General features: G+C 48.7%; 1 protein-coding gene across 4 annotated transcripts in view; it reads right to left on the bottom strand.

Moving 5' to 3' along the window:
- The window catches only part of ZDHHC14 (zinc finger, DHHC-type containing 14), a 293070-nt gene that overhangs the window by 4932 nt on the left and 263966 nt on the right, over positions 1-24172 (bottom strand). For all 4 annotated transcript variants that reach the window (XM_010840869.1, XM_010840871.1, XM_010840870.1 and 1 more), the window contains exons 6-8: positions 18454-18556; positions 17099-17208; positions 10871-10973 (exon numbers count right to left, since the gene is read on the bottom strand). In XM_010840869.1, the coding sequence (XP_010839171.1) occupies positions 10871-10973; positions 17099-17208; positions 18454-18556 (316 nt within the window). The remainder of the gene's footprint in view (positions 1-10870; positions 10974-17098; positions 17209-18453; positions 18557-24172) is intronic.

Genomic DNA, 24172 nt, shown 5'->3' with positions numbered 1-24172 from the left:
TTTGAGTCCTTTAGTGTCTGCATTTCCCCAGTCATCTCCTGAACATTTTGCCACAGCAGTGCTTAAGCCGTGCGTGCAGCTTTCTCTGCTCCTGCAGGGAGCTGCAGCTCGGGGCAGGGACCCTGGCCACTGGGGGGTACTGAGCCGTGGGGCTGTTGGGGGAGGCAGGCAGCTCAGGACCCCTCACGGTCTCCAACGCTGTCAGTTCTGTTCAGCACATGGGCTCAATCTTGACAGAACAGAGGTGGGGAAGGGCAACCTTCCTGATTAAATGTTCATCTCCTGGAAACTATGCCAGGGTTCTGGATATATTGTGCTTTGCAAAGAACATGTTATGAAAATCCCATTAGTGTCCTGGCTGATGGTGATGGCTCAACTTTCGTGCCGCCTCCGTTTCCTAGAGCTCAAACTCAGCCTCTGAGCTGGCCTGCAACCCCAGGGCTGAGATGCTGCTCGAGTCAGGCCACTTTCTGGATGATGGAATCTGGTTCTCAACTTTTCTTTCTGGAAAGCCCTCATTCATCCTAAAATCTCTGTCTCCACAACATCCCCAGATCTTGAGAAAGATGAAATTCCGACTAGATTTGCTCGTCTCTGCAGACCTGAAGAAAGCCTTTTGTTAAAACATTGAAAACTGATAGGCAAATTCTGTTTTAGGGGTCAGCCCAAGTACTTGTGACTACCTCTTCCAGACTCACAGGAAAATATGTCAGAGGTCTAAGCTGGAGGAAATTCCCAAGGTCAAGCGGCACAAGGGGAGAGGCGGGCCCCCCAATCTCTTTATCTCTTCCTTCCTGTCTCTCCTGTCAGGCGCTTTTTCCCTTTCCTGGTCATGCCTTTCCAGCCATGTTGTGCAGCAGAGCTCATGGACATCCATCAGAAAACCCTGGGATGAAAGGGGGCCAACCGTGGTCTGTTAAGTTCTGGAGAGTTCATATTCACTGGGAAGTTGATGTGAAGTTTGAGGGGTCCTCTGAGAGTTCACCTAAAGCACCCTGTGCTGACTTAGACGAGACACCTGCGAAACAACACCAACTTAAACTGGTTTTGCCTGCTTAAATAGATTGTTGATTTAATCAAAGAAAATATTTAGAGAGAGAGCACTGTGCATATGCAAGATAGGAATCCATGTCTCCAGACTGACCCTGGAACCAGGAATCTTCAGTTTATGGAACCCACAGAAGTGTTGCCACTGGAGCCCTGTAGGAATCGAGAAGTCCTTCAGTAAGAAAAACCTGGTTTCTGGCAGCACTTGCGGCTTGTATGGGCTGACTTAAGACCAGTCGACCAGCTTCCAAGTTTGAAATTCCCCCAACCCCTTTCATTTTCGCCCCAAAACTGGATGGAGGCAACAGCTGAGTCCTGTCTCCTTGAGGGTCAACCTTTCAATAAAGTTCTTTCTGTCTTCAAAAACCGGTGCCACAGTCTTGGCTTCTTTTGTACCTTGGGCAGCAATCCCTTGCTAGGCAACGCCTGGAGGTGGTTTTCTCTGAAGCTATGAGCTTAAGTTCAGGGCCTCTTGTTTGCTTGTTTTCCAAGGCCTTACTTGTTTTCTTTTGCAAGTTGGTTTCTTTTTCTTCAAAAGAGCTTCAGATTGAATGACTCAGGTACCTCCAAACCTGGGTCCTTCCTGCATATGTCTATTGATGCTTTCCTGTGGCCAAACCCACAACATGCTCGAACTGTAGCCAATCTGTGCTCAGCCTCCTGCTGAAAGTGCTCTCTGATTTTCCAGGGGTGAAGCTTAAGGACTTAAATATGTGAAAGAAAACATGTAGCCTAAACCATTTAAGTTTTTTCAAAAATCGAAATGTCACAAGTCTTTTCAAAATGACTATTTTGAATGCTGACATATTATCTGACATGATCACCTCTTCTACAGGGATTTGTTTAAATATTTTAAAAGATGACTGTCTCTCGGAGCCTGGTTGTGGCTATTTCCCTTGCTTTGGGGACTGCTTTCATGTTAATGATGAACTTACCCTCTCGCCCCTCCCCCAGTTTCCCTTGCGGCCAGCTTCTATCAGTGAGCACACACACTCATTGCTGGGACCAGCTTGAACCTCAGTGTCTAAATCCTGCTGTAACCCATGACTTTGAAAACCATTTGCCACATTCAAACTGATTTCTGTTTAGAAGACCAGTTCCCATCTGGGGGTGCCCAGGGACCAGGCTTTCTTCCACAGGATATTGTCTGTATAAATTTCCTACCGGCATGGAACAGGATACTAATGTGGGTTCCAACCAAGGAGAGCGTGATGCCTCTCCACAGTGGAATTCATAATTCTCATGATATTAACTTTGCATGTTTCGAGCATCTTCTTAGAAGAAACTCGTGACTAGGAGATAGCTGATTTAAAAAAGAAAAAGTCCAGCCTTTTCCTCATTTTGCACACTGCCAGAATTCCAAGGAGAGTGGGCTGGTAAACCTTCCTGGCTATAATTCCTGTGTGAGAACTTCCAGGGAGAAAATGGCCAATATTTTTAGGGTTACTGTGAAGATGACCCATGAAAAAATGTCCTTACACCTCTGCCTTTTTTTTACCTTTGTTTCTAATCCTTATTGGCCCATTTCTTGTTGATTTTTCTATTTAATTTTCTTTCTCTCTGATTTCACCAACTCTCTTCCTCCTCTTTCCTTCTCCATCTTTTCCTTTGTTGACTTCCCTCCCACTTTATTCCCCCTCTTCTCTCTTTCTTCTGTTTTTCTTCCCCTCCCTCCGGCATCACCAACTCACTGGACATGAGTTTGAGTAAACTCCGGGAGTTGGCGATGGACAGGGAGGCCTGGTGTGCTGCAGTCCATGGGGTTGCAAAGAGTCAGACACGACTGAGCGACTGAACTCAACAACTCTTCTCTGACCTTTTTAAGCCACCAACCCGCCTTGCTGGCTGTTTATCTGAGGACTCTTATCCTCAACCAGTAGAGGGAGCCATTCCTGCTCACTTTTTTCTCTCACTCCTTGGAGAAGGGCTGATAGTCCAGCATTAACACCAAGAAGCCATGAGGTATACTTCAGTGTATCTAACCAGTTATATAATCTTAAGGAAAAATAACCAAGCAGCCAGAGATCGGACAGTGACCATCCATCACCAAGAAGAGAAAATTGAGAAACTCCTGCTTTCATTCCAAAACAACGTTTGTGAAATACTAGGTTGAACCCTATGAAATTGCCTTTTTATTTTAGGCCCAAAATCATCCAAACGCTGACTACTAATAGAATAGAAACCTGACTGCTTGTGAGAATGTCTATGGGCAGACCTCTCTGTCCACAGCATAAAACTAATCCTGTCTGGAGTGCTGGAACATTTGCTGTGGTTGCAGGAAGTCCCCGACAGCTGGCTGATTTACTGTCTAAACGAAGCGCTGGCATTTAACTTGCAAAGAACTGTATCATTTCAGATGTTCAGATGTCACACACATTATCACTTAATGTTACAGTTTAAAATACCATAGAGATAAATTATTTTTGTTTCTGCAGATTTTCAAATAAAATTGCTCTTGCTGGCATACATATTATTTTACTCTGGCTGACTTCTTGTCTGAAATAAACCTAGCAAACAGATTAAATGCTGCCAAACCCAAAGCTAGAAGTTTTCTAGATGGTTTCCTATACAAATTAAGAATAAAGGAAATATTTACTTATTTTGCTCCAATTCTGTCAAAAGTATTAGCATCAGGCACTGGTTATCTCTGCTTGGCTGTGACACTGTGTTCTGGGGTCTTATGAATGCTCATTTACTTTAATAAAAACACTATCAGTTTCTAAAATTCACCTAAAATGTAGGTTAGAAGGAGTTCTTCGTTTTTATTCTCTTTTAAAACATTATCATTTAAGTTCGCTCAAGTTATTTTTCTCTATCATATTTGAACTTTCAGACTATGCATGGAGAGGACTCCTGTGAGACCAGTTTAATAAATCTTGCAACTGCCAGCTTTAATTTGTTTTGATATTGGATGGAGGGGATTTAACAATGGGGTTAATTATGGCTGATTCATGTTGAGGTTTGACAGAAAAACACAAAATTCTGTAAAGAAATTATCCTTCAATTAAAAAATAAATTTATAAAAAAATAAAAATGAGTTTAAGTAAATATAGCAAATGATTAAAAAAAAAATAGCCCAACAGTTATGTACTGTTACTATCTTTGTGTTTAGCACATGATCTGAAAGGATCTTTGTAGCTACAAGTGCCAGCTTTAAACAAGCTATGACCCTGATGTAACACAGAACTTAAATCATTTGACAATCAAATGAGGTATGCATAGTAAAATAAGGTAATAACAAATGCCAATAATAAGGAAAGTAGGAATAATGAAAATACGATCTTCAGTTGGCCCTGGGGTTATGTGCACGAAATTCTAGTGTGGGCTCCTCAGAAATTCATAGGTATTCACATGACAAGGGCTATACTTGGGTCACACATCATTTTAATACTTTTGATGTCACTTTATTACTTCTGTAATGTTTTCTTCCTTGGGAATCTGTAGTAGAGGGAAGTTCCATTCCACAGTTATGTGAGATGGTAAGTTAACAGTGAATTGTCCCATTTTTGAGATGCTAAGTAAGACCTCAGTGGGCACTTTGATGACAGCTATCTATCAATATTTACCTGATTCTCCGGCCCTGCAATATCAGTATGTTTTTCTAAGACTTAGATAGAGCCTTTACCTTCACCTTCTGAAATAGTGCAATTTCCCTAGGAGCACTTTTCCTATCATTTGCGAAATGCCTTTCTGATCTAGACTTTAATAATAAAACAGCTGGCAAAAATTTGGCCTGAGATACCTAGAATCTCTCTGCAAAGGAACATGCCAAGTCTGGTGCTAAATATAAAGTCTCCAAATGTTCCTCCTTTCTAGGTGAGCACTAGAAATACTTCTAGGTCAGAGGAATCATGTCCCATAGCTAAATCGGTGTTTACTGTTGATGGAGTAGGCAGCAAAACTGTGTGTCTGGGGAATATGGCAGTGCTGGTTGCAAAGTGTCCTCTGATCACAGAGATAAGGCTTCTATTCCTAGGAATGGTAACCTCTACTGGGCTAGTATTCCCTCTGTGTACAGGACATATATAAAACTGGCCAAAATATGTGAGGCAAACATTTTTCAATAGGGCGCAACAGACAGTACAAGGCCGCGATCCCTGAAAGGGAAGAAACTCACAGGCGAGCCCCACAGTCAAGCAGCCCTTTCCTTGGGGAGAATTTCCCCACCATGGTATAGGCTGAACAGAATACAGAGAAAGCAGAGATCAGAGGGTCAGAAGCTTAAGCGGCTGGATCTGTAGGGCAGGGCATCGCTGAAGAGGATGCTGTGCAGAGAAGGGGGCCAGAGATGCCAGTGAGGGCCACCCCCCAAGTCTGTAGCCAACAGCTGTGCTGCCCATGTGCAGCATGAGTCCCCTCTCCTGTCCCCTTTCCCCTGAAGCCAGTGAAACGGCAGCTGTAATAAGGCTGAGAGAGGCCCACAGACAGTGGAAGTTGAGAAAAAGAATGTCAGGGACCACTGATCACATTAACATCCCCCAAACTTTGTTAACATGCCTGGCATCCAGCTAGGGCATTCAGAAGGCTGAACCTTAGGAGAAAGACTCATACCCTAAACAGAGACCCAGGACCACCCCTAATGATGGAGAAGTCAAACCCTGACCAGGTATTTGGTCAGGTATTTGGAAGAGACAGAATTTGGAGGCTGAGCTCCCTCAAACTAGAGGGCCTGAGAAACATCTTGGACTGCCCATAAATCTGCATTAACAAAATATAAATCACACCTGTACAAGTTCAAGATGATTAGCCACTAATTGAACTGCCTGCTAAAACAAGGATCAACACTCTTTAGAAGATAACAAAATCTAGTCTCTACAAATATACTATCCAAAATGTATTCAATAAAATACCAATACACATATAAATAAATAGAAAAATGTAATCTAGAGTTAAGGGAAAAAGTGGACACCAAACCCAAGGTAACCCAGATGTGTTTAGTAGATACAGACTTTAAGCAGTATAATAATGTTCAAATACTATACAAAAATATGGCTTCAATGAATAAACAGATAAGGAATCTCAGTACAGAAATAAAGTCCAACAGAGAAATTAAAAGAACCAAAAGAAAATTCTAGAACTAAAAAGTATAATAACCAAAGTGAATAATTCTCTGCATTCACTTAACAGTAGTTGGAGGGGGCAGGAGAAAGAATCAGTGAACATGAAGATAGATCAAAAGAAGTTATCTAATTTGAAGAACTGAGAAAGTTTGAAGAAAAATGCACAGAGCCTCAGGGACTTATCCTTTGGGGCAATGTCATCAAATGGTTTAACATATGAGTAATTGGCGTCCCAGGAGGAGAGAAAATGAGATAAGGAAAAATAAATAAATTAATAAATTGAAGACATAATAGGCAAAATGTCCCGGTTTGATGAAAAATGGTAACTTTCAGACCCAAGAAACTGAATGAACTCTGAGCAGTTTAACAGTGGAGATCACCCTTGGACTAGGTCAGTAACTCATTTGGTACTGATGCTTCTACCTGGACGAACCGTCAACACTTAGACTAAAGTGCTGTAAAATGGTTCGTGCTTAGGGGAGCAAGTGAAGAGGGAAAAAATAGCTAACGTGTCATTGGTTAAGACTGTCATTTGTAACAGAGGAGAGGCTGCAGCTTCATAGATTTTTGCTTAGTCAAATTGCAGGTTAGATTGTGGAGAGGCTGCCTTCAGTCCCCCGCTGGTTTTGTGACCGACCACAGCAGATTTATCATCCTTCTGCAATGGAAGGCCTGGGAGGAGTGGTTTCCCTGCCCTGGGAGAAGACTTCATGTCACTCTGTCCCATAAGAAGACCATGCACCTGGGATACTTTGGAGCATAGTTAAGAAGAGTACTTTCCTTAGAGTCGGACTTCTAAGGACGAAATAGTAGCTTAGCCACTGGTTAGCTATTTCACGAACTTAGCATCCCTGAATCTCAGTCTCTTCAAAGGGGTGATTAGAACACTCACATCAGGTGGTTCTATAAGGATTCAATGAGACGATAATGCATGCGAAGCACTTGACCCGGTGCCTGGCACATAGCAATCCATCGCTCTCTCTCTTTCCTTCTCTCATTTAACCAACACTTCTGAATTCAACTACCACAGGAACTAGTCTAGACAATGGGGATATAGCACTGAACAAACAGTTACTACTCAGTTATTATTATTATTGCTTGAAATGCTTTTAGTGTTTGTTGCTCAGTCGTGTCCGACTTTTTGCGATCCCATGAATGGTAGCCTGCCAGGTTCCTCTGTCCGTGGAATTCTCCAGGCAAGAATACTGGAGTGGGTTGCCATTTCCTTCTCCAGGGGATCTTCTTGACCCAGGGATCAAAGCTGGGTCTCCCGCAGGCAGATTCTTTACTGTCTGAGCCACCAGGGAAGTCTATTAAAATGCTTTTAATAGAGGACAAAATCTTTCATCCACAATTAAAATTCATATATTCCTGAAATTTGACTTAAATTCCCTTCGATGCATAGATGATTGAAAACAGATCTTTTCCTAGGAGTAGATATTGCCAGAGGAGACAGGTTGAGGGTGATGGGATGTGGAGACGGTAAGCATATGGGAGAAAGTCACCCTGCACACAGTCAGGACTGACGGCCACAGCGTAGCCAAGTGTAGGCTTGAGAGTATGAACTGTTGGGGTCAAAGTGTGGCGTCTGAATTGGGTAAGTCTACCGAAGTCCTCTGTGCCTCTGTTCATTAGTCTGTAAAATGGGGATAAAATCAGTAGTAGGCTCAGAGGGCCGGTGTGAGTTATGTGAAAGCCTTGGAAGGGCGCGTGGTAATGCTCCCTGCTGCTGAGGTGTGGGGTTCAGTACACACTGTGCTGTGTGAAGAAGGAACTGGAGGGAGGAGGGTGGGGCAGAGACACGTCAGCCTTCGTGTTCTGCTTGGTGCCAGCCTTGCCCATTCAGAGCTGTCTCCTCTCCCCTTACTCCCGTTAACACGGTCTACACACCACAGAAGCCGTAAAGAACAACAGAAATAATAAAAAGACTCATGCTGTAGTGCCTGAATGGCCTATAAATGCACAGAGGAATGGAAGGTTATCTGGCACAGTGATGTCGCTGCAGCCTGGTGACAGGCTCTGCACCAGAAGGAACCCTGAGCCCTTCCGCCAACGCTGAGTCCTCTGTCTCCCATCGCGGGGGTGCTGTCTCCCCCCGCCTGAGCGCCTCTGGGGTGGGGGCTCCCACCCGCCGGGAGCTCTGGGTGTTGGGCATTTCCCTCTTGGGCTGAGCACAGGTTGCCTCCTGGCCCACCTTCCAGTCCCGGTTTCCGACCTGTGGGGCCGTGAACAGCATGTCTCATCTTAGTCCCCTAAAGACCTTTCAGATCCAGCCTCCCTCTGAACATGTTCTGACATATTGGGGGCACTCCCTGCAGTGGGTAGGAGCCTTAGGGGCCAAAAAGACCTCCCAGCCTTAAGCCCAGTGGAACCCTGGGTTTCTCCGAACACAGGCACCATAGCAAGACAGGAAGTGCAGGGGGCCCCAAGGCAGTTAATATTTAAATGTATCTGTCTATGAGCAACTCGCTTTATAATTGGTAATGATTTCTCTGTAATTACATGTGTGCTGGGGAATTCTTATGAAGTGAGAAAAACCCAACCTACAAATCATTTCTAAGCGGTAATGAAATTTTAATGAAAGCTAGATTTAACAATTAATGAAGTTGACATATTCATGGGTCTCGCAGACATTAAACATTTATTAATTTTGATTTTGCTGTTTTCGTGTTTCGGAGCTTATAAGTTCTTTCTTCAGGTCTTAAAACTTTTCATAGTCCTCAGTGTCTAGTGGGCAAAATGCACGTGTCTGTCTCTTGGCCCTGTGGGTTAATTTGAGCCTACTGAGGCCATCACTGTGTGAAGCCGTGTTGCCATGTCACGGCACCAAAGAGAACTCCTTTTCTGTTAGTTCCTGCTTCCACATTCTGGGTAGAGCCTTTTCTAGATATGATGGAATCGGGGGAAGGAAGGAATGAGGAAAAGAAGACAGGAAGAAACTAAATATTTGTTTAGAACTTCCCTTAAGCAAGCCCCTGCAGGGGAATGTTTAACCAGCCCCAACCTACTGCGTGCCAGGCCCTTTGTTATAAAGTGGTGATAGGAGGGAGGTGAACATGGTTAACCCCTTCTTCATTGTATGGTTTACTAACTTAAGGCTCTCTGGACAAATCGACTTGGTGACATCACGCAGCCCTGAGTCAGTCACCGTGACCCCCAGGCTCTCTGATCCTACACCCCACCCTCTTGCCTTTCCCCCCCCCGTGTCCAGTATTACTTAAATCTGCCTGTTTGCAAAGTTTTTCCTTCCACTGTCTTTCAGAATCACCCTGTTCTATTATCTTTGTCCCCCTCAGTGGTTATTTTTTATAATTAAATTTATTTTTTAATTGAAGGATAACTATTTTTGCAATATTGTGTTGGTTTCTGGGAAACTATTCCCTTGCTCTATTAGATCAAGAAACTTGATTTGATCTGGTGGGGGCAGAATTGGCAGGGGCAGATAGAGAGAAAGTTAGCAAAGGATAATAAATGTCGATTTAAAAAAATAATCTTCCAGTCTGTGAGATGAAATCAGATTAATAGCCCTATGATAAACATGGACACATTATAATTTTTTTTTCTTTTTAAATGTCAGATGGAGTACTTCTAGGATAAATAAAATAAAATAAATAAAGTTGATTCACATTTCCACTACTTCAAAGTGAATTTCTACAAACCACGTCATGTCTTCATAAGTATGGGCGAGCAGACCTCCCCCGAGCTTTCTATACAGATGCCTGCGGGACAGCCCCCCACCCCCAAGCATCCAAGGGGACCCCAAGTCCACCTACTGACATCAGATTTTCCCTAACTGGCACCTCCTTTGATATTTCCCACTGGTGATTTGTGTGGTCATCTTGTCCCCAAGCTGACAGGCAGGGGACATTCCTGGCTACCTGCTCCCAGGCCTCCGCATGGACTCCACGCCCAAGTCCTGCAGGGTCACTGCCTCTTTTCTGAACACGTATCTGTGTCCCAGTCTGTTTGTCATGGCCTCTGTTGTGGGTGATTCAGGTCTACAGACAGCGCTGGGGCCACACTGGGTCGCTTCCAGAAAGACTTCTTTAGAGAGATTTGCTCCTGATGGCGGGGCCGTGCCTGCCAGACCACGGAGGAGTGTGAAGGCCCTGAGGGTCCAGGCCAGCAGGCTGTGAGTTCAGGTGCCCGTGGAAAGACCTGCCCCGGCCCCACCTCCCAGGTACAGAGTGAAAACAAAGCACCCGTCCCCGCCTTCACAGATGCGTGACACGGGGACCTCTCCGGAGACCAGCCCAGTCCGTTTTTCGCTGTCAATGCCCGAACAGCTTGTCTGATTCTCTGCACTAAGGCGTGCAGGGCTGATTAAGATTTGGGCTGCAAGTGGGGAGAACTGGTGGCCGAGTTCCCCCCGCCAGCTGCACACTTAAAGAGGGGGTGGGGGAGTGGGTACAGACTGTGGCAAGGGGACAGCAGGGGACTCAGGGACTCTCCAGAGGCCCATCCTGCTTGGGCAGCTCTGTCTCGCACTGGACAGCAGCCCGGTTCTGGGTGAGGGGGCTTTCCAGTCCAAGATGTTTCTGGAGGCAATGTCGTGTGAGTACTCCTCCCACACAGCCCTGAACAAACCGACCCACCACCCACCCCTGTTGCAGGTGGGCTACCCTTCAATGGGCATCGCCTTCACTTCAAGCTTCCTTTCCTCCCTGAGCCATGCATGTCCTAGGAAGCTAGGCGATCGGTTGTTATGGGTCAGTGAACATCGATGCGGGAGAGGAGCCCTTGTGGGGCACCCCGGGTCCTACCATGTCACTCTGGGACTGTGTGGCCCCGTATGTGGCCATCCCGTTGGAGGGCGCGGCTGGCTGCGGGGTGTCGGGCTGAATGTACCCTCTTCGGTCGATGAGGCTACAAGAGAACACAGAACAACGCAGGAGACGAGTGAATCAAAAGCTGAAAACGCCAACAAAACTCTTCTAATTTCCATCCCCAGGGGGTCCCCCTTTCTGTGATGCCCCCCCAATCCTGAGCAGCTCAGAAAATACCTCTGCTTGCCTTCACGTATGGTCAGCCTCCAGAGTCGGAGACTTCTGTCCTTAAAAACGCCTGGAGCATCTGACCCCTCCCTGCCACCTGCTATGACCCCCCCAACCCCGTCCCCTTCCCACTGTCCAGTCCCATCCTGATCTCATCACTCCTCCTCGCTGCATGGCCTCCATCACCTGCCAGCAGAGCCGCCCACAACGTGTCCCCAGCCTTCCTCCCCAGGCTCAAACCCAGATCTTATCGCTCGCCGCATTCCCAGCGTCATTCCATCAGCAGTGCGTCTGAGCACAGGCTGTGCCCGCGTGGCCTGGAAACCACACATCCGCTGTGCGCTGTCTGCTTCTCTGTCTCTGTATTTTTTTGTGTAGCCTCTGGCTTTTAACTGCCCAGACCCTCCACTGCCCTGCCCATCTGCTGTTGGTCTTTAGAGGCCCCCAGCCTCTGCTCCTGACGCTTCATCTGCTTTCTTCCCTCCTCGGCTCCTCTCAATCCTGCCTGTGACCCTCCCGATGGCCCACGTCACTGTTGGCTGGGGTCACAGTGATCTCAACCCACGTCTTCTCCATCGAGCAGCCTGCAACTCCCGAGGGAGGGCAGGCTTCATCTCGTCTGCCCCAGGGCGCCCGCCCCGGAGCATCGGCCCCTCTCCCACAGCCTCGGGCACCCTGGGCATCATATCACCACATGCTGGGTCTGCCTGTGCCCACGTGCGCCTGTCATGGAGTGGTGGCTCTGCCACCAGTACCGAGCAGACACTTGCTGATTGAACAAATCACACCAGGTCCTCAGTCTCCCGCAGACAAGTTTCCTGGGCAATCTCTGTCTTTACGCTACGGCCCAGTTGCCCAGGTGGGAGGTAAGGGTGAAGGTTACTTTGCCATCAAAAGGGTTGCCTGTTTCCCTCCCTGACTGAAGACTCCAAGATGACCTTGGGTCTAAGGGCAGAACTGCCAAGGGCAACAGGCAGTTTGGCCAGTAAGTGGGGCTCCCGCCGAGGCCGCCCACCGTGGGAGGGGCACACTCCCGGCAGCCTCTGAGAGACGTCCCGAGCACACCCAGGTGCCCACCTACTCCCCTTCGTGGGGTAGGGGCTGGGCGGCTGAAAGCTGCTCCAGGTGTCAGGTCCACTCTCAGAAGACAGGGGTTATTGTCACAGCCGCCACCTCAGGTCTTCAAGTGACAGACTAATAAGCCCTTAAAAGACACTTGTGATAGGATCTCAAGTGGGACTCTGACTCAGTTTCGGTCAAATCCCTGGAAGGTTTAGGAAAAAATACAAGAGAGACAAGAACCTCCATCTGCCAAAAGAGAGGTGCTGGACCCCACGCAGGACCGTCAGAGGGGGCTCTTAGCAAGTGTGCAGCCGCCTTCAAGGGTATCACAGATCAAAGGTGAAAGGGCACAGAAAGGCATCTTGGGGAGAGGGGTCCCCAGCTCCTGCCAGTGATGAGATCCAGGGCAGAGGCTGGCGAGGTGAGGGCGGGGGCTGGGCACGGCTCCTGGGGGAGAGCTGGTGGGAGGCGGCTGGAAGAGGCGTGTCGGGGGTCAAATTGTCTGCCCCCCAAAAGATATGTTGGAATCTAGCTAGCTCTGGTAGGGAGGAAGGGGTGGAAAGTGTTAACTCTCAGGGAACTTTGAAGTTCTGATTCACTGAAATGACACTATTTTGGAGGAAATGAAAGTGCCCTGAGTCCTTTTTTTTTTCCCCCAACTGACAGGAGAAATTAAAGGACATGCAGGAGATTTCATCCAGGAGAAGAAAAAGAACTAGGTCACCAAGAGAGTCAGAAGGGACGGGAGGGATTATAGAAAAAGTGGTTCTGGGCCCCCCTCCTGTGTGTTCAGCCTGTTTCAAGGGCCAGCCATGCCCCCAGGACTGTGACACTGTCCGCCCCCACCCCGCAAGTCTCCTCCTGGGCCTCAGAAAGCCCTGAGAGCTTTCCTAAGCTCATCTCATCTCTCTCTTTTCTAAAAGTTTATTTTATTTATTTATTTTTGGCTGTGCTGGGTCTTCGTTGCCGCGGGGGGCATCCTCTAGTTGAGGCAAGCGGGGGCTACTCTTTGGGTAGTGTGCACAGAGTCGGACACGACTGAAGTGACTTAGCAGCAGCAGCAGCAGGGGCTTCAGTAGTAGGCGCGGTGCTCGGGCTTAGCTGCTCCTGGAATGTGGGAATCTTCCCAGACCAGGACCAGAGATCGAACTTATGCTCCCTGCGTTGGCAGGTGGACTCTTAACCACTGGACCACCAGGGAAGTCCTTCATCTCATCTCTTGCCTTGCTTGCCTCCCGGGACCACCCCCCACCCCCCATCACTCCCCCAGTTCCTCCTCTGACAAGCGGGGCTCTCCCCTTACCTGTGGGCCTTTGTACATGCCGTCCCTGCTCTTCCTCCCGTGATTCCTTTCCCCCAGCTCCTCCTGCTCCTTTGGTTCGCACCTTACACCCCCTCCTCTGGGAAGCCCTCCCAGATTTCCCATGAGGCCTGCACCCCGACCCCATCACAGCCCCTCCCGCTGCTCAGACTTGTCCCTGATGGACTTTATGTTGACATTCTCTAGACGGCATCCCCAGCCCAGAAACAGTGGCCAAGAGAATTCTTACGACCAACTGACCCACAGCACCAGCCCGTAGGGCCTCACCCTGACCACATCTTGGGACTTTCTGCTTTTCCAATCTTCCATTCTTCCTGCTGTTACGAGAATCCCCTCCCCCAGACCTGGCTGCCTCCATCCTGCTGCCCCCACCCCCCTGGAGGCTCTGCAAGGAGCAGATGGTGGGTCTTTGCCCTCGTGGTCTCTGGCTCTTGTGGGGAAACTTGAAGACACTCTCTTTCTTCCTTGTGAGCACACTGTTGCGCTGAGAACGCTTTAGAGACGTCTGTCTGGGGCACACGATGCTGGGCACACGGGTGGTCCCGAGCCCCTGTCTGAGACGAGGATGCTGGGCAGACGGGGGTCCTGAGCCCCTGTCTGAGGCGAGGATGCTGGGCACATGGGGGGTCCTGGGCCCCTGTCTGAGGCGAGGATGCTGGGCACACGGGGGGGTCCTTGGCCCCTGTCTGGGGTGAGGGATACTGCTCATTCTACAGGCTTCTCTGAGACGCCAGTGAGATGCCCTGGCACTCTTTGGGGCCCAGGTTTGGGTGAGGCAGGGCAGAGAGAAGCAAGGACCACTGGAGGGAATAGTGAAGACAAGCAGCACCCCCTCCTTTCATCAGTGCCAGCTCTGGGAGCCCAGGGACCTGGGACAGAGGGCAGCACCCAGCTTTCTGCATAGACCCTGGAGCGGCCAAGCTCTTCTGAGTGGAGGGCCAGTGCTGAGAAGTTCCCCGCTCCAGAGGGACTTGGATTGTGGAAAGAATACAGTCCCAACTCGGCCAAACCAGCAAATTTAATCCCGTTGTGGGAGTAATAATTTCAGCTACGACAAGATTTGGTCTGCAAACAATACAAAGCAGTGCCTGCCAAGTGCAAATCAAAGACTCGGGAACCAGAAAGGAGATCTGGATGAAACGTGAGACTTGAATTCTTTTCCTAGATTCGGATGTCTGCTTTAGAGACGACAAAGATGCTTGTCCAGGTCTCTTTCGTCTCTTCTACCCTGTGTTTCAAGGCCTATCCCCAGTGTCCACAAATAAACACACACCAGGAGGAAACATAGTTTAACTGTGAAAATCCAAGCATCTCTGGAGGGTTTTTCTGGCCTGGAGAGCCCCAAGAGGGATCCCTGGGTGAGTCTAGTGCTTCCTTGGAGAGGGTGCCCTCCGGGCATGCCTGACTCTCTGGCCCGGGGCGACCCTTCCATCTGAGCCCTTGGCTGTTCCTTGTGCTGTCACTCCCCAGAGGAGGCCTCGGAGGGACAGGTTGGGGGGCCCCCTAACATCCCCAAATTCAGGACAAGTGTGGCAAACTGGGCTCTCAGCTTTCTAGACACAAACTGGAAAAAGGTCAGTTTCCAATTACCCAATGACACCAGGAACATAAGGTACTGTCAGTTACCAAGTGGCCTTGGAATATATGCTTGATATTCTTTGGGGGGTGGGGTGGGGTGAGGATCACTCTTCCTTCCCCAGTGAAGTTTCCCTGACAATCAAACCCAGTTTGCAACCCATGAGCACGTGTCAGTGATGACTGGCCATGGAGCTATAGAGAAAAGTGAAAGTGAAAGTCGCTCAGTTGTGTCTGACTCTGCAATCCCGTGGGCCATACAGTCATGGACTTCTCCAGGCCAGAATACTGGAGTCGGTAGCCTTTCCCTTCTCCAAGGGATCTTTCCAACCCAGGTCTCCCATATTGCAGGCAGATTCTTTACCAGCTGAGCCACAAGGGAACCCCAAGAATACTGGAGTAGGTAGCCTATCCCTTCTCCAGCAGATCTTCCTGACCCAGGAATTGAACCAGGGTCTCCTGCATTGCAGGCGCATTCTTTACCAACTGAGCTATCAGGGAAGCCCAAAGTTGAGACAAACCAGCGGCTTTGTGGTGTCTCTCCATTTACACAGTTAGAAGTCAAAAGAGAGGAAGGCTTGGAAACTCACCCTAGAAACCTGGAAAACGTGCTCAGTTAATACTGTTGATGATTGTTTGGCTAATCAGTTGGAAATAGTCATATACATGAGAAATATACATGAGCGTAACTCACAAAAGTCTAGAGCTGACTGTGTTCTGCATAGTCCTGACTTGGAGGCAGCAGGTACTAGCTAACACAGACGGGTTCTGATGTCAGATGCCGAGGTCTGGGTCCTGACGAGGCAGCACTTACTAGCTGTGTGATCTTGGGCGTGTTACATATAATGGGAGGTAATACATATAATGGGATGTAATAGTACCTCATAAGTACAGAAGGGCTTCTGAGGCAGGATAAAGAACTTGCCTGCCAATGCAGGAGACACCGCTTCCATCCCTGGGTTGGGAAGATCCCCTGGAGAGGGAAATGGCAACCAACTCTAGTACTCTAGCCTGGAGAATCCCTTGGACAGAGGAGCCTGGAGGTCTACGGGGTTGCAAAGAGTCAGACACAATGGAAGCGACTTAGCACACAAGTACAGAATAAGGTTTTAAAAGTTCATCCACGTAGAGCACTTGGAACAGAGTGTAATGCTGTCCTACAAACGTCAGCCACAGCCATTATTAATAGACTGCCATCTCACCATCACTAGTCTCAGCTCCTTCAGGCCGCTCGGATCGCTCCCTCTGAACTATTCTCGCATGTTCTCTTCTGTACAACTCAGCTCTCACCACTTACCTCTACAGGCTCTCTAATCACTTTCTCCACTGTGTCCCAGGTCCCGCTCTACAGCCCCCTGCGCATCACAGACGTTCAGCATCTTCTAGTAATTCATGGAGGGGGGTGTCCCGTGCCTCAGTTTCCCTATTTTGATCCTGAGGGGATTTTCCCCAAACTTGACACAAATTCAGCGGAATGTTATGCCAAGCATAACACAAGTCACATCTCTATTTCTTTAAGGCTGTGTCTCTGAAGCATGAGCAGAGAGCTGACCTGGCCGGCGGTTTCCACAGTGGCCGCCTGAGGCCTCTGCTAACACACAAGTTTGTGCACTTCCCTGGGTCGACCCTGATGCTGGGAAAGATTGAAGGCAGGAGGAGAAGGGGATGACAGAGGATGAGATGGCTGGATGGCATCACAGACACAGTGGACACAGTGAAAGTGAAAGTCGCTTAATCGTGTCTGACTCTTTGTGACCCCACGGATTATACAGTCCATGGGATTCTTCAGGACAGAATACTGGAGTGGGTAGTCATTCCCTTCTCCAGGGGAATCTTCCCAACCCAGGGACTGAACCCAGATCTCCCACATTGCAGGTGGATTCTTTACCAGCTGAGCCATCAGGGAAGCACATAAGTTTGAGCAAGCTCTGGGAGATGGTGAAGGACAGGGAAGCCTGGAGTGCTGAAGTCCACGGGGGTTGCAAAGAGTCGGACACGACTGAATGACTGAACAACAACAAAAGCTGTCTGAATCTTACCTTGGAGAGATTGGTCCACACAGCGCAACGCAGCAGTTTGTAAAGATGTTTCCGTAGCTGTAGGGGTTGTAATTTTCTTTACCTCTTTTATTTGACCAAGATCCTTTAATCTGAAAGAAAAGGACAGTCAGTGACACACTTTGCCTCGCACCAATGCCCCAGGTTGGGTCAATCGGACCATGAGAAGTCCATAAAAAATGCGATGGTCTTTACTCATTTCTTCAGCAGGAGAAACCGAGGTACTTTTCTCAAGGACAACTGGCATTTACTCTAAACTTGGAAATGTCCCCAAACAGCAGGTCAGACCAGGGGGAGAAGTAGCATTCTCTGGGGAGAATAATCTCTTATTTCCACAACCTGGTACTTAAAGGCCAGTTCACATAAGCCAGTGGAGATCTTTTTTTTTTTTTTTTAAACACCATTTTTAAAGTCTTTACAATAGTGCTTCTGTTTTATGTTTTGCTTTTTTTGGCCATGAGGCTTGTGGGATCTCAGCTCCCTGAGCAGGGTTTGAACCCGCATCCCTTGCTTTGGAAGGTGGAGTCCTAGCCACTGGACCACCAGGGATGTCCCACCAGTGGAGGCTGTTTTCATGTTACATTTAGTGTGATAAATAGTAATGGAAATAATGGGGGAACGTGCCTCCTCCAATTGCTCATTGATAGCCTGGATTCAGCTCCTAAATACTCCTGCAGAGCATTTCTGATGTTCTTAGTTACCAACCACATGTAATTGTCTTAACAGTCTCTGAACTCATGCATCTCATCAGCACTAATTTTTCAAGTCTTTAAGGCAATCTGACTAATTCTGAGAATTTAGTTCATGTACTGGCAGAAACTTCTCTCAGAATCCAAATATTCAGAGCAGAAGGGACCAGGGTCATGACAAAACATTTTCCAACATTAGGTTTTCTGGTTTTATATCTCCTCTCTGTCATCATTAAATACAGGCAGATAATCCTAGACAAAAGTTTAAATTTTGGGTCAGGGCAGTCGCCTCCCAAAATATGATGGAATCATTATCTGCGAGAAGCCAGCCTGCACTGTCTCTTCAGTGGGGTAGGGTGGCAAGTTGCTCCCAAAACATTACAAAGGAACAGAGCAGAAGCCCACCTCAGGCCTCGTAATTAGGGGGCAGCCAGCCGATCTGAGTAGCTAAGTGGTGTGGTCAGGACAATGTGATGATTTTCGATAGAGAAATTGGAGATGGGTGTCAGAAAATACTTCTCCCGCAGGCTCTTTGCTTCCAGGGGCTCACATCTGGAAAGGGAACTTGGAAGACCTGGCGGCCCCCACCTCTTCTTTCTCTATTTCCCACCAAAGAACATGCCCATGCCCCACCCCACAGGAACTTACGTCTTCATTCGTGGTCTGGTTGGAGCTTATCAGGTACGTGTGGAAACCCGAGAGCCCCACGATGGACCAGACAGAGAAGAAGCAGACCACGGCCTCCAGCACGGTATCTGGAGTCAAGGAGGTGAACTGGCAGGACGTGACGTTCTCAGGGCCCCAGGGGAGCGGGTGAATGAGATCTGGACAGGAGCCACCCACAGGCCCTCACTCAGCCTGGCATCGGTGGTCTCCCAGCCAGGGAAGACCCTCCGGGGCAGGAACAAGACCACATCCTCCTTCACGGTGCAGCGTTTATGCCCAGCAGGGGACTGGTGGGCTCGCTGAACAGGCCTCGTTCCTTTCTCACGGTCGGCAGTTCCTGACTGTCCTCCCCGCCTGACCTTGGCACCTTCCTCGTGACCCACTGTGCAGCCACAGGCAGTGGCAGCAAAACCAGGGAGCATGCTGGTTGGCATGGGCAGCGGCCCGGGTCTTTGCTGAATGGACTCAATATTGAATCTCACTTCAATCGCGACCTCTACCCTTGGCTTCTGAAAGCTGGGCTGGAGCACTAAGTTTCTCTGCTGACCTGATTTGAGGCTGTGACAGCCACTTGCAGGGCTGACCGCGGGTGACTGGAACCTGGGCAGAGTTTATCTTCCTGGCTGTCTCCCTCCCTGGATGGCCCTTTCCCCCATGGGATGCCCACTCCCATTGCGGATGGGCTTCTGACCCTGCAGGGGCATTTCTCAGTGTGGCATCAGGATGAGTGGGGTTTTTTTTAGGGGACCTTATCCCAGCCCCTCAGCCAACCCTGACACATAGGGCTGTCCTCAGCTATTTGACAGGCAACTAGGAAACTTGGATCCACACCAGACATTGAGTGATGGGGAGCTGTGAGTTCCACAAGATATGCTAAAACCAAAGGGGAAAAAAAGCCTTGCATTCTTCAACAGATGAGATAAATCAACCAAGAGTGTGGCCATTTGAAAAGACTAGAGAAGTTTTCTGTCCCACAAATATTGATAAGATTCTATTTACAAGATACAGATGGATCTCAGGGGCAAAAAAAAAAACAATTGTCAGAGGTCTGGGAGTTTAAATATACATCACGCATTTGCCATTGATAAATGACAGGCCAGAGAAAGGAAAATACTTGTGCTTGCCTCATGCTTCCAAGGATGGAAGCTGTAGATCATGCTGTAATATATCCCCATTTATTTTTTTCAGGTTTGGATATAATTTCTTTGGACCAGAGAAACGAATATATCAGCTGGGGCAATGCCACCATCTGCCACGTCACGATTAACAAATGCCACTGTCTGGCTGCACGCAAAACAGGGGCATGAATGGGCTCCCGCCTGCTGACTGACTTTCAACGTCAGAATAAACCACTGGGTCTCGTGGAGACGTGCTTTGCCTTTCTTTCTAAGGTTTAAATTTCTAGAAATTGCAAGGTCTCCGAAGAGCCATACTCAGAAATTAAAAGCACATTTCAAGAGAATGATGCCCAGCTGGCCAAGATGCCAACAGCCTGAGCAGTGGGGGTCTTACAGATCCAACAGGCAGTGCTCCGGGCGTCCACCCGGTCCTCACGGAGGAGGGAGGGGAACGGGGTGGAGGAGGAGCCGCACATCCCAAGAAGAGGGTCTATGGTGGATTCTGGAAAAGTGGGTAAGGACAGAGTGGTAGGGAGGATCGGAGGGGGAAGAGAGAGATGGAGAGAAGCAGAGCCCTGCCACCAGCCTGGGCAACCCTTTGATTTCTGCCAGGGTTACCCAGGGAGACAAACGGTTACGGTGGAGGTCTCGCTGCACATGGGACACGGGGACGGTGGCTCAGATAGCAGATGATCCTGTCCTCAACTGCCTGCCCGCAGGTCAGGGCTCACAGACGCCCCTCCTCCCAGCCTCATCTCCCCACCCAAAAGGGCACAGATGGGGGGAGGCGGCGACACGGGAGCCCTGCCCGCACCGGCTGGGAAGCAGAGGCGAAGTGCAGCCCAGGGCAACTGACAAGGAAGCCTGAGTCTGGAGAACTGGGTGGTGTGAGAAAAGCTGACGCTGGCAAGGAGCTTGCGCAGGCCAGAAGGGAAAATCAAGAGGGCAGAGAGGTCAAAGAGGAAGTGACAAACGGAATGGAAACAGGCTAGGAAAGAGAATGAAGAATGAACCAAAAGATTTATTTACTGAATCACACACGAAGAGCCCGGACTGGCGCCCCACTCCAGTCTTCTTGCCTGGAGTATTGCACGGACAGAGGAGCCTCGTGAGCTGCAGTCCATGGGATCGCAGAGTCGGAAACTACTGAACGACTAACACACACACACACACACACATACACACACACGAAGAGCCCATCTACGGTCTCAGAAATACTTATGTGTCATGAACAGTTTACAATCCAGGCAGAACGATGGGCCTGTCAAACATATGTAATATCCATCCGTGAACATATGAGAGCTAGCATGTGAAGGTGGAGGGGGGTCATAGCATCTAGCGTGGCTACGGCTCCCCCCGCACCTGCTGTTCCTTTTGCAATGCCACTGACGGGATTACCTCCAAAAGGAGGCATTGTTACCAGCAGATGTGGCATTTTAAAGGTTTATAGCCACCCCTCCCCCCACAAATATGCAGTGTTCTATATTAGTATCTCATGTGCTTTGGAAACATTTTATAAATAACAGAATGCAGCTCCACTGTTAGCTCACAGCTGGGTCAAAACGACATGGATTCCAGGTAGGATGTGAGATGCAGCCCCCTCCGACTCCCTGCCCACAGCTGCCCCATTGCCCACAGGACGTCTGGAGGAACAGTCATCGCCATTCCTAACAATGCTGGCATCACTGGCTGTGTGTCAGGCCCTGCTCCAAAGGCTTCATGTGCAATAACTCACTCAATCCTGAGAGCAACGCAGTGAGAAGTCTGATTCCTACTGGACCCGTAGGGAAACCAAGGCAGGAAGCAGTTACGTGATTTGCATAGGAAACAGCAGAGCAGGGATTTGAACCTTGAAAGTGTGGAAGGCCGGGTCCTTTCCTGATTCTTGCTGAGGGACAGGCAGCTCTAGGCTGTTCCCAACCTCAGCTGGGGGAGATGGGGACCCTTTTTATCAGGGATTCTCAAACCCATGGCACCTTAAAGACTGCACCCCCCTCAAATTCACTCAGACTGAATATTTGAAGAATGCATACTCTCACTGACCCGACAGCTTCATGCTGAAAACATCTACACCATAATAAGATTAAGAAACATAAATTCTGCTTTAATGTATCAAAACCCATTTACTGATTAAAAAAAAAAAAAAAAGACATGAGTGGAAATAGGCCAACAGCAGCAGGAGCCAATTTAATAAGCAGCTGGATGTTTACTGCCTCAAAGATGTTTCAAAGCACAGCAGTGACCTCTGCCAGCCTCCATGTGTCTTCCCCAGCCCCCAAGAAGACAAGAGCCTCCTCCGTGGCCAAGAGTATGGCTTCAAATGCCCCTAGACCCCAGCTCAACCTGCTGCACGCCGAGGTGCTCGCTAGATGGCTAGGGAATTGAAAAAGACTAAAAGTGCCGGTGGGTGGGTGTCCCTCCTCGGGCTTCCACACGATCCCAGAAATGCCTGCTCTGTGCCTTTTGGGGCACCCAGCCCTGCACTCAGGACAGTGGGGGAAGGTAAGCTCCCCACCCTCAGGATTGCCCATGGGAAAGTAAGCAAGAAGAGATGGCCTGGCAAAGATGCAGAAATATTGCCGGGCACAATGATGAGGGCACCTCAGTATTTGGGGAATTGTAAAAGGTGAGAGGTCATGGAACCAAAGATTTTTAACCTTCATTTCAGTTCAGTTCAGTTGCTCAGTCATGTCCAACTCTTTGAGACCCCATGGACTGCAGCACACCAGGCCTCCGTGTCCATCTCCAACTCCCAGAACTTACTCAATCTCATGTCCATTGAGTTTGTGATGCCATCCAACCATCTCATCCTCTGTCATCCCCTTCTCCTTCTGCCTTCACCGTTTCCCAGCATCAGGGTCTTTTCAAATGAGTCATTCTTTACATCTGGTGGCCAGAGTGTTGGAGTTTCAGCTTCAGCATCAGTCCTTCCAATGAATATTCAGGACTGATCTCCTTTAGGATGGACTGGTTGGATCTCCTTGCAGTCCAAGGGACTCTCACGAGTCTTCTCCAACACCACAGTTCAGAAGCATCAGTTCTTTGGCACTCAGCTTTCTTTATGGTCTGACTCTCACATCCATACATGACTACTGGAAAAACCCTAGCTTTGATTAGACAGATCTTTGTTGGCAAAGTAAAACAACGTTCACACAGACACTTTTTTTTTCTTAAAATTTCAGGAGGCTTAAAAACGCCCCTGATGCCTCTCCGTGGATAGTCATGAACTCTAACTAAAGATGTCCTGATTTATCCTAATCCTTTCATTTGACAAAATACTTATTTGTAAAATGAAGAGCTAAGGCCCAGAGAAGTCAAGCCACTTATAAAAACTCAGACAGCAATTCACAGCAGAACAGAACATGGTCTCCAGACTTGCAGGAGAGAAAGAGCTTCCCGAGGCCCCAGGCCATGGAGCGTCCCACGACAGGCCCTAACTCTGAGGCCTCAGAGCTCCGACAGCACGGCTGAGACTGCCCACGACATCACACCCCGTTCACCAGTCCCACAGCCTCAGCACTGCCCCGGGGGAAGAACTTGTCTCTGCTGACATGTCATGGCCCAGCTCCCCACATTCCAGCCGCCAGGCTGGCCACAGGATATTTTTTTGCCAAGTGCCAAATCCAGATAACGGTTTATTTTGAAAAGTCTGTATTTCATGTGAATTTCCTCATTGACCAAAATCCCCAGATTCTAGAACGGCCAGGGGATGCTTGCCTTGGACCCTTTCCGCTCTGAGCACCCTTTCCGTATGTGACTGGGGTGTGACTTGGTGCCAGGCGGCCTTTCTCGGTGGGCACTGGCCACCCACCCCTGGGTCTTCCTGTATCTTTTTCTGCTTCAGGTCTCTGTCTGAGGTTCTGATACTTAAAATACAAGGAACAGATGATATGGGTAATCTTTTTGTCCTTTAGTTTTTCTAAAAATGATGGTAAGATAGGCCATGCTCACTTACAGGAAGGGCTCTGATGGATGAGCAGACATCAACAACAGACCCCTTTGTTCTCCACGTGGAATGTCTACATCAGCCTTTAATACTCTTAGATATTTAGGTTCAGGAACTTGTCAGCCTATTTTTCTCATCAATTTGGTGACTCTCTAATCCTTAGACAGAAATAAGAAACTATAGCTTGTGTTCCTGTCACTTGAGGGCCCGTCACTGAGTCTGGGGTTGGGGGTGCCGACTTTCTGATGATTTACACAACAGACACATTGAAGATCAAGTTACCAGGAACCTTCAGACTGGATCACTGGGCCATCGTCTTTCAATCTTTCCAATCCTTTCTCTTAAATGCTTATATGCTGCTGCTGCCACTGCTAAGTCTCGTCAGTTGTGTCCGACTCTGTGCAACCCCATAGACGGCAGCCCACCAGGCTCCCCCATCCCTGGGATTCCCCAGGCAAGAGTAGTGGAGTGGGGTGCCATTGCCTTCTCTGAAATGCTTATATCAGATCAGATCAGATCAGTTGCTCAGTCGAGTCTGACTCTTTGCGACCCCATGAATCGCAGCACGCCAGGCCTCCCTGTCCATCACCAACTCCCAGAGTTCACTGAGACTCACGTCCATCGAGTCAGTGATGCC

Source organism: Bison bison, unplaced genomic scaffold (genome assembly GCF_000754665.1).
Source record: "Bison bison bison isolate TAMUID 2011002044 unplaced genomic scaffold, Bison_UMD1.0 scf7180017864148, whole genome shotgun sequence".
NCBI lineage: Eukaryota > Metazoa > Chordata > Mammalia > Artiodactyla > Bovidae > Bison > Bison bison.
This window is presented reverse-complemented; position numbering and strand designations above follow the sequence as displayed.